At 37.4% G+C, this 19,836-nt stretch overlaps 2 protein-coding genes across 7 annotated transcripts in view; one reads left to right on the forward strand and one right to left on the reverse strand.

Annotated features, from left to right (window-relative positions):
* The window catches only part of LOC100778607 (anaphase-promoting complex subunit 1), a 39,861-nt gene that overhangs the window by 18,047 nt on the left and 1,978 nt on the right, over positions 1–19,836 (reverse strand). For 2 of the 6 annotated variants that reach the window (XM_041008991.1, XM_041008995.1), the window contains exons 3-18: positions 19,481–19,565; positions 17,875–18,113; positions 17,629–17,734; positions 17,369–17,532; positions 16,898–17,085; positions 16,756–16,849; positions 15,891–16,058; positions 15,265–15,755; positions 13,401–13,863; positions 12,694–13,032; positions 11,836–11,919; positions 10,579–10,671; positions 10,412–10,471; positions 10,204–10,302; positions 7,307–7,447; positions 386–466 (exon numbers count right to left, since the gene is read on the reverse strand). In XM_041008991.1, coding sequence (XP_040864925.1) covers positions 386–466; positions 7,307–7,447; positions 10,204–10,302; positions 10,412–10,471; positions 10,579–10,671; positions 11,836–11,919; positions 12,694–13,032; positions 13,401–13,863; positions 15,265–15,755; positions 15,891–16,058; positions 16,756–16,849; positions 16,898–17,085; positions 17,369–17,532; positions 17,629–17,734; positions 17,875–18,113; positions 19,481–19,565 — 2,895 coding nt within the window. The remainder of the gene's footprint in view (positions 1–385; positions 467–7,306; positions 7,448–10,203; positions 10,303–10,411; positions 10,472–10,578; positions 10,672–11,835; positions 11,920–12,693; positions 13,033–13,400; positions 13,864–15,264; positions 15,756–15,890; positions 16,059–16,755; positions 16,850–16,897; positions 17,086–17,368; positions 17,533–17,628; positions 17,735–17,874; positions 18,114–19,480; positions 19,566–19,836) is intronic. The other 4 variants (XM_006575480.4, XM_006575481.4, XM_041008997.1 and 1 more) reach the window with 2 other exon arrangements.
* On the forward strand, positions 522–5,314 carry LOC121173424 (uncharacterized). The gene is made up of 2 exons (XM_041009002.1): positions 522–2,299; positions 5,160–5,314. The coding sequence occupies exons 1-2, from the start codon at positions 524–526 to the stop codon at positions 5,181–5,183; spliced, it is 1,800 nt and encodes a 599-aa protein (XP_040864936.1). The 5' UTR covers positions 522–523; the 3' UTR covers positions 5,184–5,314.

Raw genomic sequence — 19,836 nt, forward strand, 5'->3', positions numbered from 1 at the left:
AGGGGGTGGGAAAAGGACTTTGCCATTCCGTTTCATCAATGGTCATCATCTATGTCCTTTGCATTCTCCTAGTGTGGGAAGGACGGGTGGTTTTTGTACGGTCTCTAGTTGGGGAAGCTTGTGTAGACTTTACTTTCTAATCTCAGCCTATGGCTTTTTATCTGTATCTTTGTAGTACCCCTGGTACTATCCTTATATAATATATGATATTTTGGCCGTTCAAAAAAAAAAAAACTGTGTTTTTGCATTAAAATTGCAAGTACCTTCATGATCAAGAAAAAAACAAAGGAATCAATAAGATTTTCTAATGCACTTCAACTATGATCTAGTATCTGAGGGCAGAGATCTGCTACAATTTCACCAGAAAAATTGTGCTTGATAATACCTTTGATATAGCAGGATGCATAGTGCTTCCATAAGAAGCAGCAAGGCCAAGCATTAATCCCACAGTAGTACTTTCATGCTCCTAAAAATATGTAGGGAAAATAATTTAACGTCATATAAAATGGAGATCAAATTCACAATGAGAGAGAGAGAGAGAGAGACAGAGCGAGACAGTGAGAGAGACAGCGGGTGGGAAAGAGTGAGGTCGAGAAGGGAGAGAAGAGAGAATGAGAGGACGAGAGGTATGGAGGGTCCATGTCTGTTTATCGCCAGGGAAGGGAAAGGAGGTCAACAACGTCGCTTGCGAGTCAACTGGAGAGATCATCGGAATATATCATCGTTTTATTTCACACGTTTTCCTGAAGATACAACAGAAGATGAGCTATGGAAGATATTCAGAAGAGCGGGTGATGTCAGGGAGGTGTTTATTCCCAACAAGAGGAATAGGACCGGAAGAAGGTATGGATTTGTGAGATTCATCGGAGTGGATAACGTCCAACAGTTGGAAAGGCGTTTGGATAACATAGTCATGGGGGGATTAAAGTTATATGTTAACATCCCTAAATTTGAAAGAGGTAGGGGTCGAGTGCAACCACAATCAACAGGGGGACGAGAACACACCAGGCTTGTCGAACAGGGGCGCAGAGAAACTTACCAGGCACAGAAACACACAGCGACGCCGGGCCTGGTACGCGGGTCTTTTGCAGATGTGGTAGCTAGGAGAGAACCACGTATACAGCAGAGGAGGACATCGGCAGTTCAGAATGCTAAAACCAACACTTCGAGATCAGAAGTACATCTCGACAGACCTATGACAGCACCGAAATGGCTACAGGATGCATGGGTGGGAAGGCTAAAAAATCTTGCACTCCTTGACAGAGTAGAGGAGAATATGCTATGGGACTGGGGATTAGACGTAGTGCCGAAATACATCGGCGACGACATGGTACTTCTCCCCGGACTTACCGAAGACAAGGCAAAACAAATGATGGAGGAAGGGAATGCAGGAAGGGAGGTGATGTTCTACTCGGTAGAAAGGTGGAACAAGAAGATGCGTGCTGGGTCTAGACTTACATGGGTGCAATGTTGGGGAGTGCCGCTGGTAGCATGGGACCCAACACACTTAAGGGAGATCGTGACGGCCATAGGCGAGGTAGTGGAAGTAGACGAGGAGATGGAGGATTTGAGGAAGATGGACAGGGCAAGGCTCCTTGTAAGAACACCGTGGAAACCACTGATTCAGCACACGGTGAGCGTCCACATTGAAACGGAGGTGTTCCAGGTACACATAATAGAGGAAAGTGGAAGCAGTCCCAACTGGTGCCATTGCCGGCGGAGCACGATGCTTAGTTCATCGGAGGACATTTGCTCGGAGGAAAGCGAGATGGTTTCGTTATCGGAACTGATGACGGCGAAACCTCAAAGTGGGAGCCAGAAGGTTGAAATGGTGGAGGAGCGGAGGGTAACGTCGGAGGCGGACACAGCGCCGGAGGAGGATAACGGCATGCAAGGACCGACAGCAAGCACCTCCATCCAGTTATTATCCAATGGTCGCATCACAACCAGCGAACCACTGGATAATAACTTGGACTGGGGGATAGAGGAAGAAAGCCGTTGCAGGGTCGGTGGGGAAAGCAACGGGGCAACCAAAAGTCAAATGGGGACGTACGGTGAGGCCAGAGCAGCAGTGGGAGCAGTGACCAGGTGCGATTCAGGGGTAGAGCGGATTATAGGGGCCATAAATCCTGTCGGGAAGGGAAAAGCAAAGCATGAACAAGGAAATAAGAAGGAAGGAGGGTCCGGGACAGATGTAGAGCATATAAACATCCACTCAGCAGTGGCTTGTGACATGGCCCACTACAATTGTGGGCTGGACTTTACTACTCACACCCCCCCCAAATTTCTAACACATCAGGTAGACTATAACCTGAAGGCCCAATCTGCCCAAACACCCCCATTTAGTGTGTATTTTAGGAAAAAATGGCGCAAAAAGCAATCAAATGAAAATGGACCACAGATGACTTCGGGAGAGGTAGTGGAACAGGGGAAAAGAGTAACACAACAGGAAAGCAACAAAGAGGCCCACGAGCAGTCAAATAATTGGCAAGCTGACCCAGATAACATCGAGGTGAATAGGGAATGTATGAGCCAGCAAAATGAAATACAGGACACCAATATAACTAAGGAAGCAGAGACACTTTGGCAGATGACTAGAGAGCTTGGAGTGACGTGCCACAAAGAGAAAATGGATCAGGTTCAGCAGCTGATAGCAATGGAAGAAAGGGACATTAAAGAGTCAGAGAGTTTAGGGGGGATGAGGAAGAGTCAATGAATATTATCACTTACAATGCAAGGGGTCTAGGGAGAGGGGTAAAATGGCCAGCAATAAGAAGGTTGGTAAATAAACAGCATGTTGATATGTTATGCATTCAGGAGACAAAAAAGGAGTTGATAGACAGAGACATATGTCATGCGCTATGGGGGGATCCTGATGTACAATGGGCAGATCAACCAGCAACTCATACGGCTGGCGGCATTCTATGCCTATGGAGTGAAAAAGTTTTTAGGATGGAGAGGAAGATCATTGGGCCAGGATATGTAATGATGTCAGGAAAGTGGATACAAGAAGACCAATCAGTGAATATTGTTAGTGTTTATTCTCCTTGTGATATACAAGGCAAAAGGGTGCTATGGGAGGCAATTAAACAACTGAAATGTCAGCATCATGATGGTTTATGGTGCATTTTAGGGGATTTTAATTGTACCAGAAATCACACAGAGAGATTTGGAACATGCCACAGGAGTTTGGAGAATATTGGGTCTAGAGAATTTAATGGATGGATTGAAGACTTGGAGGTTGACGAACCACCTTGGGTGGGAAGTAAGTTCACCTGGGTACGACCCAATGGATCAGCTAGGAGCAAGTTAGATAGGTTCTTGGTATCTGCAGATTGGCTCACCAAATGGCCTGGAACAACCCAATTCACATTGGAGAGGAACTTTTCAGACCATTGTCCGTTACTACTCAGATCCAGAAATTCTGATTGGGGGCCAAAACCTTTCAGAATAATGGATTGTTGGTTATCGGATGCTTCTTTCAAGAAAACTGTGACGGAGAGCTGGACATCTAACCAGATAAGTGGCTGGGGTGGATACGTTCTAAAACAGAAAATAAAAGCACTCAAGAATAGTCTAAAGGCGTGGAATAGAGACCATTTCGGGGATACTTTCAAAAGATTTAAGAAGATTGAACAAGAACTAAATAAGCTGGAGGAGTCCACATCTGATAGGCACTTATCTCTTCAAGAGGAAGGCATAAGGAAGCAGCTTCAGGAGGACTTATGGGTGGCGGCTCAATCACACGAGTCACTATTAAGGCAGAAGGCAAGAGCTCGGTGGATAAGGGAAGGAGACTGTAATTCGAGGTATTTTCACCTGATGATTAATGCACGCAGAAGACATAACAGCTTGCAAGGGCTGATGATTGATGGGTCATGGATAGAAGAGCCAACAGCAGTTAAAGCTGCAGTAAGGTCGTTCTTTGAAAAGCGCTTCCAAGAATCAGAGTTCCAAAGATATACATTGGAGGGGATACTTTTCCAGTCTATCGATAGCCATCAAAATGATATCATGGTGGGACGTTTCCAGGAAAACGAGGTCAAGAAGGCAGTGTGGGAGTGTGGGTCTGACAAAAGCCCAGGGCCGGACGGGCTGACTTTCAAATTCATAAAGCAATTCTGGCCCATTATCAAGGCTGATTTCCTGCGTTTTTTGGACGAATTCCATGTAAATGGGGTGTTTCCAAAAGGGTTAAATGCATCTTTCATAGCTCTAATCCCCAAAGTCCTAGACCCACAGAGGCTAAATGAATATAGACCTATCTCATTGATAGGGTGCACCTACAAGATTGTTGCCAAGGTGTTGGCGAACAGGTTAAAGAAGGTTATGCCTTTCATCATACACGAAAGGCAATCAGCATTTATAGAAGGCCGGCACATGTTACATAGTGTGATGATTGCTAGTGAGGTGATGGATGAAGCTAAAAGATGTCATAAACCTTGCATAGTCTTCAAAGTGGACTATGAGAAGGCATACGACTCTGTACGGTGGGATTTCTTGTTCTATATGATGAATCGAATGGGTTTTTGCACTAAGTGGATTGCATGGATGGAGGGTTGCCTAAAGTCAGCATCAGTTTCGGTTCTGGTCAACGGTAGTCCTTCAGCCGAGTTTGTGCCTCAGAGGGGACTCAGACAAGGAGACCCATTGTCACCTCTCCTTTTTAATATGGTTGCGGAGGCTCTAAGTGGCATTATGTCACAAGCACTCGAGAAGGGGATGTTTAAGGGATTTATTTGTGGTAAAAACAACGTGGAAATTAGTCTCCTCCAGTATGCGGACGACACAATTTTCTTTGGCGAAGCATCCATGGAAAATGTCCGAGCTATTAAAGCAATGTTGAGGGCTTTTGAACTAGTGTCGGGCCTTAAGATAAACTTTGCTAAAAGCGGTTTTGGTGCTTTCGGAGTGACTGAAATGTGGAAAAGGGAGGCAGCTGAATACCTCAATTGTAGCCTGTTGACACTACCTTTCTCATACCTGGGTGTTCCTATTGGAGCAAATCCGAGAAGATATCAGACATGGGACCCTATCATATCTAAGTGTGAGAGAAAATTAGCGAAGTGGAAGCAAAGACATTTGTCTTTTGGGGGGAGAGTGACTCTCATAAACTCAGTGCTAACTTCTATTCCTATATATTTTCTTTCTTTTTTCAGGGTCCCGCAAAAGGTAGTGGATAAGCTAGTAAGATTGCAGAGAAACTTTTTATGGGGAGGCGATCAACAACAGCGCAAAATAGCATGGATAAAATGGGAAACAGTTTGTCTACCGAAGGAAGAGGGGGGATTGGGAGTAAAGGACATCAATTCTTTTAACGTGTCATTGCTGGGTAAGTGGAATTGGAACTTATTCCAATGTCCGGGGGAGTTGTGGGTTAGGGTGCTGGAGTCAAAGTATGGGGGATGGAGGGGCCTAAGTGAGGGATCGACACAAAGAAATGAATCTATTTGGTGGAGGGATCTAAAGCTCATGGTTCAACATTCGCCACAGGGTGAGTCACTGAAGAACACAATTACATGGAAGGTAGGATGTGGGGACAAGTTCAAGTTTTGGGAGGACAGCTGGATGGAAGGGGAGGTTCCGCTGATTACAAGGTATCCTAGGTTGTATGTGATATCTTCACAGCAAAATCAAAATATACAAAATATGGGGGCTGTTGGAGATAATGGGTGGGAATGGGATTTTAGATGGAGGAGGCCATTATTTGACAATGAAATAGACATGGCGGCAGCATTTTTAAGAGAGATTGAAGATTACAGAATCCAGCCTCAACATCAAGATCAATGGGTGTGGAAGGCGGATCCGAGCGGGCGGTACACAGCTAAATCTGCATATGACGTACTACGAGGGGAGGCGATTCATGAGCAGCAGGACGGAGCTTTTGAGGAGTTGTGGAAGCTTAAGCTTCCTTCAAAAATTACCATATTTGCGTGGAGACTACTAAGAGATAGGCTACCAACAAGATCAAATTTGAGGAGAAAGCAAATTGAGGTCGAAGATCCAATGTGTCCATTCTGCAGTTCAGCTGAGGAGAGCGCTGTCCACCTATTTTTTCATTGTAGAAGGATAATCCCGCTATGGTGGGAATCATTATCATGGGTGAAGTTAGTGGGGGCTTTCCCAAATCATCCAAGGCAACACTTCCTCCAACACATATATGGAGTGACAGAGGGAATGAGAGCAAGTAGATGGAAATGGTGGTGGCTAGCACTGACATGGAGTATTTGGAAGCAAAGGAATAATATGATCTTCTCCAATGGGACTTTTAATGCCAACAGAATACTAGATGAAGCTATTTTCTTAACATGGACATGGCTCATGCAGCTGGAGAAAGATTTTAGTATTCACTACAACCACTGGTCTTCTAATATTAGTGCAGCTTTTTCCAGCAGTCATGTATAGAATTTTTATTTAAGCATACGGATGTAGCATGTAACTCGTTATCAGTTACTGATTCAGACATCTATTTTAATCTCGAGCCTAACACTGATTATTATATTGTATCTTTTAGTACCCCTGGTACTCAATTAATATAATTACTATTTTTGCTGAAAAAAAAAAAAAAAATATAAAATGGAAAAGCTGAAAGATAACTATAACATAAAAAGTAAAGATTTGTCCCCAAGTTAATTGAAATTAAATGAATTATATGGCATCGAGCATTTTGTGGTGACAAACAGGCCCTTAAAATCAAACAGTTTATAGACTCTACCCTTAGAGAATTTAAGTTCCAATTTAAGTTTTAGTTCATTGAACTTCATTCTGACTCCAATCACTCACGAGAATATTTCAGTTTTAAAAAAAAAAAACAAAAAACTGTGAGAACTTTACAATCATCATTGTCTATTTTCCTTCAGCAACAAAAATTGTCTTCTTGCTCCTTACCAACTGAAAAACCCCACCACCCCAAAAGAAAAACAGCATAGTTGCTGCAATACCTGCAATTGCATTGTAGGCACAACAGATGAGACACAGGAACACTCTGCAATGCAGTTCCTATAGCTAGGGACAGCCACAATGCAACACTACAACGCTTGATAACTAGGCAAATACCCTAATTGTAAAAGCTTTCAACCTATAACTAGATACAACCCGACTAGAAAGGTAACTATACAAAGGCTAAATAATATGTGCCAAAAAAGTAAGATTGAGCTTAGAGAGGCAGCAACAAATAATATATGCTATGAGGTATGAATTTTTTTATTTTCAACAGAAATTTATGATTAATTGTTTCTGTTTAGTAACAATAAATCATTAACATTAAAATAAAATGGAGTGCTAGTGGAGCATTAGATAATTAAACCTGAGAAAAATATTGGTAGATGTCAGTAACAGCTAATACACGCAGATATCCATGCAATCCTAGTGCAAGTAGAAGTCCAGCGTGAACAGAATTTGGCTCCTCAGGTTTGTTATACAAAATCCAAGTTCTTGACATTCTTCCCTGCAAAAGGAATTATATGCATTTTTCAAAAATATGCAACCACACAATTATGCAAGCTACAATAACAAATACTCAAACCCAAAGCTTTGTTCAGTAACAACATAGTTGAGAGTGAATTATTGCTTTAAAACAGTATGATGCCTTGAGTTTTTGGTATGTGTCTCTAATTTCTGACAGACTCCATTAACAGTCTGTTTGTTTTGCTAAAAGAAAGGGAAAGGAGAGCATAAAAAAAGAAGTACTTTGTTTAATTTTTAAAGGCTTAATGTTACTTTTGATCCATTATGTTTCGTAGTTGTTTCATTTTGGTACATTTTGTTTTAAAAGTTTCAATTTGTTCCTTTAAGTTTTTGAAAGTTTCATTTTAGTCCTTTCTTAAAGAGATTTAGGGAGAAGAGAGAGAGAGAGAGAGAGAGAGGAAAGTGTTTCTGTATAGATGAGGATTCAACCCAACCAGAGGTTGGGGAATGAAGCAGTACATATAGGCAGCTGCATAACAGAATGATAAAGCTGTTGACAGTTGTACTTACAACGGTCTAACAGTTAACTAACCTCTGATTACAAGAGATACAGAAACTAAGTAAAAAACACTTAGAGAGTAAAATACTACTCTCCTATATTTCTTCGGTTTTCCATTAGAAACATTAGTAATTCTGTTAACTTAAATTTTTTGAAATAGTAATTTAAAATAGTGGCGGCTAAAAGCTGTCACTGTGTTTTTTCCATAAAAAACCTCAATCACTACACAAACAACAACACCACTACCTTCTCCCCCAAATAAGGAATCAAACAATATGTACAAAGTATAGTCTTAAATTACTTTTTATAAATGTTTGAATGTAGAAGATTTGCAGAGAAAGGAGATGACCGAAAAACAGAAAATCAAAAGAAAACAAAGAAGGGAGCGTGAGAGGGTGGCGGCATGCGGATCTGGTGATGGTGGTCGTGCGGATCTAGGTTCATGAGACGAGAAAACGAAGTGGGTGATGGTGAAGGTATCAATGGCGCACGGTGGCATTACAGTGGTGCTGGGGTTGCACGGTTCAGACTCCCTCGCTCCTTCTCCAGATCCGAGAAAAAGGTTTGTATCCAGACCATCTCGGCCTCCACTTTGCCGCCACCACCGCATCTAAAGCAAGGCAATAACTTGGGGTCTATGAACAGGAAATAGAAGAAGGATTGTGAGGCGAGTTCTAGAACCTTTCCCTCTCACGCTACGGAAATCTCGTCGCCACTCGCACACTCTTCCACTCCATGCCGCTCAGCAACATCGTTTCCCAAAACTCAATGGTTGTGTGCATCCAACACAATGACCACATCGTTTCTCGGATCTGGATGTGTAGGCAAGATTTTTTGTTTCTCTTTGTGTCCAGTGAGAAAAGGGTTGGTTATGTGTGGGGAGTTGTTGAGATAGTGAAAAAATAGATTGTCAGAGGTTATTGTTGGGTAACAGTTTGTATGGCTTTGTGAGTGAATCAAAAGTGGAAAGAAGGGAGCGTGTGAGATCAAGGTCGTGAAAAAATGAATCCCTGGGGATGTTGTGTGTTGTGTAGATGAAGGGAGATTAAGGTTTGGTTGAAGAAGAAGCTGAACAGGGGAAGATGGGTTTTTTGATGGTTTATAATTTTTGAAATAAAATAAGCATAGTGGCGGTTTTTAGCCGCCACTACGTTAATTAATTATTTTAAAATTCAAATGTTAATGGGACACTAACGTTTGCTAACGGAAATCAGAAAAAAAGACAAAAGTGAGGCACTTTAAAATCTTTAAGTACCAGAATGAAACTTTAAAAACTTAATGTACCAAAACGAAACAACTGCAAAACATAATGGACCAAGACATTAAGCCATTTTTAAAATAGTCCAAGTTCTGGACAAAAAGAAGCCAAAGGGTTAATTTAAAAAAAAAAAAAAAAATTGTAATCTTTTTTCCTAGATCCTTTTTTATAAATGTTACACAACATAAAAGGTATAGTAGTAAATTTTGCAGTGTATCAATTGGTGGATAGCACAAAATTTTTTTCGTATCTTGTGATCAGTCACCAAACAGCTCCTATACAAATAATATCCTGTGACTCAACGAGTTGAAATGTGCTGTTTTGTTTGTTTGTCTCTCCATACACATCAAATACAAAAAATTATACAATTTTACATAAGTGGAGGGCAGGGAGCACAACCCTCACTCTATGAGCTGGCTATTGGAGTTGAGTTAGGCTTAGACCCACACTCGAATCCTAAGAGGACACAACCCCTCTACACTTATATACATCTTTGCTTGTCTTTATTTTTTTGATGTGAGACTTTATAGTTCTCCAACAAAATAGACCACGTAAGAATAGTAGGAGAAACCCAAAACTGGTCATGAATACAAGAATACTCAGCAAGTACCCATATAAGGTCAATAACATGTGAAAGGTCTTCCACTTTTCAAGTTCTTGGTCTGGGGTGGCAGAAGCTCATTGAAGTCGTGAAGAGAAATTGTAATTGCCTAATTACCATAATTAAGGATATCTAACAATATCCAACAATTGCCTAATTACTATATGTTTTTGTTTCTTTTTAGGGGAGTTAGGAGTGTCCTAGTTAGATCTCAAGAGAAATTGGCAAGTTGTGTTGAATGTTTCTTATCATCTTTTTGTATCTTCCTTTCCTATCTTAATAAATTTCTTTATTATCAAAAAATAAAATAAAATAATTTCCTAGCAGAAACAAGATTAAACAATTCAAAACTATGTAACTTAAGGATCAATGTTAAACCTGGAGAGGGGCTAGTCTAAGTCCAGCAGCAACAGCATTATGAAACTCAGGCCACGACCTGAGTTCTTGTATGTTCCTGATGTTTGGATCAAGGTTAACCTGTGAATAGACAAACATGACTCAAGTTAACAAATAGAAAAACTAGTAAATAATTTCACAAGCCAAAACAGGTATTGCAGATATAGTAAAAAATATGATATCTACTTACAGTAGCATTCTGTTGGGCTGGCAATCGGCCCGCTAATACAAGCTTTGGAACAGTAAAAGCCTAAAAATTGTGACAATTTCAATCAGAAAGAGTATATTTCCAAAAGAAAATTCAAAATTCTCAGTGAAGGCAAATATGAATATAAAATAGTTAAACGTAAAGAGCACCTCAGTTAAGAGTGTATATATGGTTGCAAGGGTAAATGCCCCACGTCCAAGAGGAAGTGAAGTGGTCCTTTGTGCAAGGTGCCACAATTGAGCCTTCATAAAAATAAAAGAAATGTATCAAAGACAGATTTATACATAAAAATAAAAAATAAAATAAAAAGTGTACCCGTTCAACTTGAGAAATATATAAGAGAATATAAATCACAAACAGGAAGCAATGTGCAGCAGATAATTAAAATCAAATTTGGCCATCTTTTTCAAGAATAGAATTTGCTAGGAGAGAAAAAACATACTAAATGAGAAAACAATTACAAACATGGAAGAATTAAAACATAGCCCACAATTGCGATCATTACCAACTCAAGCAAGCCATGTTCCCTGTATAAGTACAACAAGACAAGTCGTGTACAATATGCAAATTACAAATTTCTTAGGTTTCTTTAGTTTGGTATTGATTTGATTTAGCTGCTGTAACAATTAAAAATGAAAAATGATTACTAATGTAACAAACACCAATTCATAACAATCTAGATTTACTTTTTTTAATATAAAAAAATCATCAAAAGGGAGAAAAAGTAAAAAAGGTAAAAAAAAATAAACATATTTTCCTTTAGTTATATATACCATAGTTGAATCAAAATGTTTAATTCTTGACATTGGCAAGTAATTATTTTACGTTACCTTAATAGTTAAATCAAATAGTGTGACCTAATATAAAAATCATAACTTAACCTCAATATGATGATACTAACAAAAATCAACTAAACATTAAAACTCGGAAGAAACACAAATTTATGACAAAATAAACAAAGAAATCAAGGAAACAAACAACCAAATTATGTGACCAAAGAAATGTATGAAAAGCTCAATTATATGTAGGATAGCTAAAGTGTCACCTGAAAAAGAATGAATTTCTTCCACTAGTGTGTGATGAAACATCTTATAATGGGGAGATATTTTTTTTACATAAATCAGGCATGTTACACACTTACACCTAATGACCAAGAATTCCACTTAAAGTTAATATGACAGTACAGAACAGCAGATCTAATTTCAAAGTTATATGTATGTCATAGTCAGCAAGATTGAGATCATTACATCGGGTGTATATAAGAATTTTTACCAAAGAAGGAGGGTGGCAGGATCAGACTTGCTAAGAATACCACCATTGAGTATATTATCAGATGCTTGAATAATCAAATTATAAACAAAACTGTTGACAATCACAAATAAAACAAATACCACGGCAACACATACCTGCTGGAGGTCCTGATCAGAAGCACTATGGTTAGCAGATGTTTGAATTGCCACAGGTCTTGAAGAGCACAAAAGGCGTCTAACCTAGTAAAAGTAGCCAGAGCCATGATTCAGATAAGAAAGAAATAAGTTTGTAAGTAACTTCTGCACCAGCATAACATAAATCAATTTCCATTTGACTAGTAAAATGCCTCAAGATATCAGTAAAGATAAAATCCATGTACTGATAGACTATAGAGCCTAATCCTGTAAGAATTCTCCATTGAGGCATAGTAACATTGCAGGTTCAGAAATGTCCCATCAAGTAAGAAAAACAGTATAAAAAGTTTCATATTTCTAAGACTATAAAGCAGTTGATGTTGTATGCATAAAGGCTTGACATTAACAGTATCATATAGCACTCTTCTTTTCTCCTATCAGTTTTTGTTGTTGAAGAAAGGTGAAAAATAAAATAAAAAATCCTCTGGACTCACTAGTAGCTGTTAAAATAGAAGAAATAGAGTAATAAGTGACTGAAAATTGTGTGTCAGAGTACACTGTGGATGCATGTTTATATAGGTTAATTACATTAATTATATATAAGATATAGTGTTTCCTCTAAATCAAAGATTATGTGCCTATAAACCACTATTATTAATAAATCAGTATATTATATTCTGATTTTCAACAGTAGCAATGAGATGACAAAAAAGCAGCAGCAGTACTTTGCCCAAAATGATTGCAAATACATTGATGGGCAAAAACCATAATCTTTTATATGATCTATAGACAAGCCACAACAGGGATTGAAAATATATATCAAAGAAAAACAATAATCAAATCAGTATTGTTCAAAAGTTCTTAAGTTCCATAACTGACCTCATTCAATCTAAGATCACGACCATAACGCAACTGTGTGCTTGAGTTGAATATATGCTCCATACCATCAGTCATAGACCCATCAACTGAATCTGTATCCTCAAACTTTGTTCCTTCCAATCCAATTGCATCAGAAATAGTAGAAGATATTGTCACTGGATGCAGATTTAACATATAAGGTGTGGACATAGATATAACATTCACATTGGTTGGTGTTTCAATGCCCCTATATTTGCATTCACGAGCCAAAGTTGACATTGCCAAATCTTGTCGGCCAAGAAGTACATAAGCAGCAGCTGGCCAGTCATTGGGAGGTGAATCTCGACACTTATCTAATGCCTAGAAGCCATAACAGAAAATAGATGAAAAAGCTCTGGAAATATATGTTAAAACTTGCCAGAGATAATGCTCAAAGAAGAACTATTATAGTAATAGTAGTAAGCAAAACAAGGAAAATAGGGTAGAACATTGTCCCAAGAATGTAAAAAATTCAAACAAATATAAGAAAAACAGTAGGCAATGCCTGATAAATGAGAGTGCCATCAAGATCATTCGAGATGAATATTAGAATTATGACATTATATAAGATGACATATAATTTCAAATTTTTAACATACTCCTGAACAAATTTGTAAAATGTTTTAAATTAATTGATATAAAAAGTTCTCAAAGCCCAGAGAAACTGACACCAACGAAGCCAAACTTACATGACGAAGTGGAAGAGATACACCAGAAGGTAGTGAGTCCAGCTGTTGAAGTCCAAATCTTTCACCAACCATTGCTAAAACAGTAAGCTCCTCCTTTGAAGAATGTGATCCCACAGTAATGTTACAGTAAACACCAGTAGACAGTTTCTTTCCCAGCAATTTGGCACCAGATAATATGCTATAAAAGCAAACTACTTTCCGGGCTATGCTAACCACAGAATTTCCTTCTTTACAGACTAAAGCTGGAAGATCATTAATATTAGCATAACTACATCCATATTGCAAGCAATTTTCAAACCATCTGAATAAACTTGGACAAATTTTAGGCAAAATGGTGATTCCACCAGACTTCAGAAACTTTTTACAGAGGCCAGGGAAATCACGAATATAATGGTCCAAGTAGTTGTCCTCAGCCAGAAATTCAGCAATGTTGCATAAGAGAATTGAAAGAAGCTCCAAGTCCCTATAGATCATAGGAAACAATTATCATATAAAATCAAAAAACATATTTTAAGAAAAAACTAAAAGTGGGAAATTAACTACTTGGGAAAATACAGCCTAAGATCACAATGAAATGCTTAAAGCAGATGGTGGTAACAATATATATGGATAACCAATTATCATATAAAATCAATTATCATAGGAAACAATTATCATATAAAATCAAAAAACATATTTTAAGAAAAAACTAAAAGTGGGAAATTAACTACTTGGGAAAATACAGCCTATGATCACAATGAAATGCTTAAAGCAGATGGTGGTAACAATATATATGGATAACCAAAAGACAATCAAATTAAACTTTTAGCTGTCAATAATCAGAACACAAAGCAAAAGTTTTTTCTTGATCTTATGATATAGTATTAGTAAGGTAAGTCTGGTGGCATCCTCACAAAGCAAAAAATCTAAAGATTTCGCATGACATGATGAAGTAAAAAATGACAGATGGAAGTCTCAGCAAAAACATCAGCACTAAGTTTTTTGCAGGTCTAAGACTAAGACTGCTGACTGACGTATGATCTTTACTTCTAGCGATTTCAAACTTATAATAGCAATGGGCAGACCATGAAAAGATGCGAGAACAAACTTATTTTTTCTTTTTTCTGTAAATACTACTATACAGCGAGTTATTTCTCCCAATTGTGTTACTGGTGTTCTGGTAGCTAACAAAATTATTTGATTCCTAGACTTTTGTTGTTATGGACTTATGCGTTTAGCTTAAGACTAAAGACTGTGACTTTCAATTAATAGTTCTTATGAACGTACTATGAATTATGAATATGTGTATCCTTATATGTAATTTTTTATTTTTGAGCATTTATGTATAAGTATAAATTATTTAACTTGTATTGTTTCTATAGTTTTCAGTTGCCATCCAGCTATACTGATATTCAAGTTGGCTGCTCTACCTTACCCAGGAGAGATAAATGTGGACTTAAACATGTAAATCAATTTAAAAAAACAAAAACAGACAGAATAAAAAATGCAATACAGGAGCAGGGCTTATGCAAACTATTCTTTGTACTATGTCTATACCAATACATAAAGCAAAAGAAAGCCGGTATATCATCATGAAATGAAAGAGAAGAAAAGAGGTAGCCACTTAGCTTAAAAGTTGGCCTCAAGCTAATCAAATCAAGCTGACATTGAAAACATGAATTTAGAACTAAAAGTAATATAGATTACTGGCCAGATTCACTAAACCCAATCAACTAGCTGCTTCCTAAACAAACAGGGAAGTATTACCAGACAAAACACCTAATAGGATAGAACTAAGAGATGATCAGAAAATGCATTAGCTAGGATGCTAGAGACTAAAATGAAAAGGCAACCCAAAATATATTACACAGGATTAGAGACATACCTTTTGCGGAGATTATCAAGTTTCAGGCTTTCATAGAGCCCATGAAGAGATTCCAGACTTTCCCTTAACAGATCAGTATAAAATGGCTTGCCAGAATTTTGTGCACCATCTACAGATGACCTTTGGAAATTTAATCCCCGTTGATCAAGTGACACTGCATAAGGTATTCCGAACATGGAGTTTACTTTGCAAAAATTATAATGAAATTGGCTACTAACAAGGAAGTCCCAAGCAGAATGTGGCACTGAATCAGAATGCTTTTGACATATAATTTTATATTTTCTGCAGATTTGCATAATTACATGACAAAAAGAGTCCCATTCTGAATCAACAATAGATTCAGCATCTGACAGATGAGCTGGATCACCATCTTTCCAGAGAAGACCAAGAAGATGTCTGTAAAAACTAGAATGAAGCCCCTCAGCAAGTGCTGTGATGCAATCATTAGCTAATGCTGATGAAGGACTTTGTCGTAATGCACATCTGAAGATCTGCATATGCAAAGAAGAGATGTCAAATGATGCAAAGAAACGGATTATTAGGTTTCCATTTGCCAAGAAACCTGCATATGTCAACTTCAAGGTAAAAAATGAAAAGAAATCATCCCTAAATACAAGTCAATATACCTGCCTATGATTTACTATCACATTGACTCGCCCCTCAACTGCATCAGCCAGGCCTGTAATCTTTAAGTCATTGGGAAGAGGAGATTCTTCTGAAAGCTCCAAATCATGCAAAATCTTATCTTTATTTAAGCAAGGTAGCACATATTTGCACAGGCATTGTTTCCCAGACTACAATATAAACATGGCATATTACTAAAAGAAATATCAGACTTTAGCAATATTGATGGCACTTGAAAAAGGGTGAGTCTGAGAAAGACTGACAACTTCGTATGAAGTATAAAAAATCAATATGAAAAAGAATTTCTACAAATTAAAGCTGACATGTTTACAGCTCCATTTATAAGAAACCATATCCAGGCATTATGGTAACATATAGGTTAAATTTTAGAAGGCTAGAACAAGTTATCAATAATCAATAAAACTATACGTACAACATTACTAAGAGAGGTAGTACCCAAAATTTAGCATTAAAAAATAAAATAAACTTCACATCAATTATTCATAAAATCAGATGATAGAAAGAAAGCAATTTTTATATGGAAACGTTAATTGACACAGATAAAACAAAGCAGGAGAATCAGGAACCCTACTAAGACCTAACAACAACAACAAAAAAATGATGCAAGCATCAGCTCAAAAGAGGTCTCAAATCCACTCTATGCAAAGAAACCTTTATTGTAAAAAATCAAGCATTATTAACCCACAAGGAAGCTAGGAAAAGAATAATAATCAAAACACTATATAATGGCAAATACATGTAGAGACAGGATAGTATATAGACTGAGAGAAATGCCAGGAGTCAGGACACTAAAAAGATATGAAGAATGACACAATCAATTTGTGCCCATCCATGTGTAAGGCTTACATAGAGAAGCAGAACATTTTCTGGAGCCAAAACCATTATGTCTGAATATGGAAGTAGTCCTACTTTGACCCTGAAAACACACATTTGAAGAAAACTATGTCCATCATTACAAAATCAGCATAGAAATAGATGGGATATGTACCTTGGGCGGGTTACCATCACAGGTGAAGCTGCAATTGCAGATATGTTCCAGCTCATATCAGGTTTAACATCAAACACAATCTCATTATTTATTTCAACAATCTGAAGACTAACAGACAACAACTTTCTTTGTTCTTGGTGGAAAAAGCAGACAACAGGAGCTGCATCATCATCAGTGGCCAAAAAGACCTAGTCGTCATTTGAGGGAAAAGTCAAAAGAAAAGAAATAAAATTGAATGTATAAACTCAATCATAAACCATCCAAGGAGGAAAGGAAAATGCAATCCATCCATCCATCCAGCTGTCTAATTAAGGACTTGCAATTAATATTAATACTTGAAAAGCAAAGTAAACAACCATGTCATTAACTGATGAATTGCACTTCCCTTTTAAAACCAAAAAATGCCTAATTAAATGCACAGACAAACAATAGCCAGATAATTGTGAAGAAGCCTAATAGCCTATATCACACCTTACAAGCAGCTGTCTGAGCACCTTTACCCTGCCATATTTTACGGAAGGACAAATGTTTTGGCAATACACTCATGGGATCTATATGTAATAAACTAGTGGCCAGATCCTCATCAATGTTAGAGTTGACAATTTCTGCAACCCACAATGAGTGCTGCATCTTTCCTGAATTCAGAGTGACACTATCACAAAAATTACCAAGACAACAAGCTATTTGAAAGGCAACCAGGAACTGATTGCAAGAACTTCAATGAAAGAAACCTTTATTATAGGATGCCATAACTGGGACCTGATCACTTGTCCAAATTGTCTTTTCATCATATTCCTTCATCATGTTCAATTTCCCTCTTTCTTCAATAAAAGTTGGCTACAATGACAGTAAAAGTCAGTAATCAAATGAAAAAGGTAAACCAGAACAAGAAATTATAGCAGTAAATATGTCAAAACTACACAAGGACAACCTAGAAGGAAGAAATTTCAGCAACAATCTGGAGATTGGTAACATACTCGAAGTTCATCCAGTGGATCCATCAAAATGAGATGAGAGGATACCGAAGTACCCTCCCCCTTTTGGATATGATTAGATGCACTATGCAGCATATCACGTGTATTAAGCAAAGGGCTTGTAGATGAAAAAGGAACATGTGACGGTATATTTGCTTCAACTTCTTGCTGGAGTAATAAACCAAAAGGAAGAGGCCATATAGATGTAATTGTGTGAGGAAATGGAAGTGATACTACTTCACCTATTAAACAGAAGGAAATTTCAGTCACTATATCACCAAAAACAAAAATAAATTTGAATACCTGAAAATATTGACAATCAGATATAGAGTGATATACAAGGGAGATTTAAATTGATGACTGCTTCTCTAGTCATGAGTGAAGTGTGTGAGTATCAAGTAGAGATCTAAAAAGATCATTAAATCAAAGATGGGAAAGGAACATGAGAGATGTAGTACATTAAATTCCCTGCTAAAGCAAAAAATGAAATGGAAGAGGCCATGCTGATATGGTAGAGCAATGTTGTAACGGAAAGGATGCCATTTTCACCCAAACAATTAGACATATAGTTAATTCAAATGGAAAGGAGCATGAGACATAGTTAATTAAATTGGACCCCAGTTTCACCATGACTAAAAACAAAATATACATATAAAAACTAAAACAATAATCTAATTTTTGGATTTTACATAAATGATATGAACTAATTAGGATTAGAACATACTTCTGCTACTATAAAGTAATTTATGCCATTTTTATTTTTTGGATTTAGGGAATTTATCTTAGTTTGACTAAGTTATTAAATATTAATTGATTAAATTAAAAAAATTGATCCCTATTCTTGACACCATTTTCTGTTTTGGGTCCATACATGAAAATTTCTGCATTTTAAATGTTTGCTGACTTGACCAATGTCTGTCTTACATTACTGGCTACCAAACATTAGCCAACTTGGAAAACATTATAAATGGCAAGGACCAATACATAAATGTTTTCCATGAAGGAGCCAAAACAAAAAATGGTTTGAAGTATAGGCTCCAAACCATTTTGGAAGTATAGGCTCCTTCTTGTTAGGGGACTGCTGGGTTTTATGTTTGTTGGGTTCTGTTTTTGGAAGGTGGCACCATAGGTGCCTTGTATTACTTTATTAAGTACCTCTGGTACTGTTTACTTATTTTAATAATACTATTTTTGCCTTCCAAAAAAAAAAAAATAGGCTCCAAATTTTTAATTTAACCTTATTAATTTCAAGAAGCTAGTGTTTGACTGGGATTCCAACCACCTTTTGACTATGGATACCATTTAAGGTGTCCTGTTTTATTCACACTTTGATATTTATTAACTCCCACCTTGTGGAAAAAGGCTCAGTTGTTGCTGTTGTAGTTTTGAAATTATTAATTAAAGAAATTGTGAATTTTTACTAGAATCCCAAGGATTCTTGGTTATTTTGGTTCTAGTTCTACATGAATAATGAGTAAAAGAAACCTGTTTCCAATGAGAGTATAATGAAGTTTTTTAACAAAGCCAGAAACTAGTGCCATCCCCATGACATAAGTGTTTTTTCTCCTTTTCTATCATATGATAGTTAAACTTCATTCATTACCCTTACCAGATGTATTATAGATAGTCAAACAATCATTTTGTAATATACACAGAAGAGCTTCAGCTGTATAACCAAGACGACACCAGCACACCTAAAATTTCAAAACAATTGGTTAAAGCAGAACTGTTCAGTTAAAATGGAACAAAAAGCAGCATTACATTTACTACAAGGGAAAAGAAAAATCAAGTTTGAGACTTAATCCTCCACTGTTGCAATTTCTTACTGCGTGGGAAATGTTGACACCATCAGTTGATTGGATAAATTTCAACTTCCTTAGTCTTTGAAAACCCAAAGCCAAGTCAAGCAAAAATGTTTTGAAGGAAGACTTTATTATGAGGAAAGATTAAAATGGAATAATACAA

This window comes from Glycine max, chromosome 2 (genome assembly GCF_000004515.6).
Source record: "Glycine max cultivar Williams 82 chromosome 2, Glycine_max_v4.0, whole genome shotgun sequence".
Classification (NCBI taxonomy): domain Eukaryota; kingdom Viridiplantae; phylum Streptophyta; class Magnoliopsida; order Fabales; family Fabaceae; genus Glycine; species Glycine max.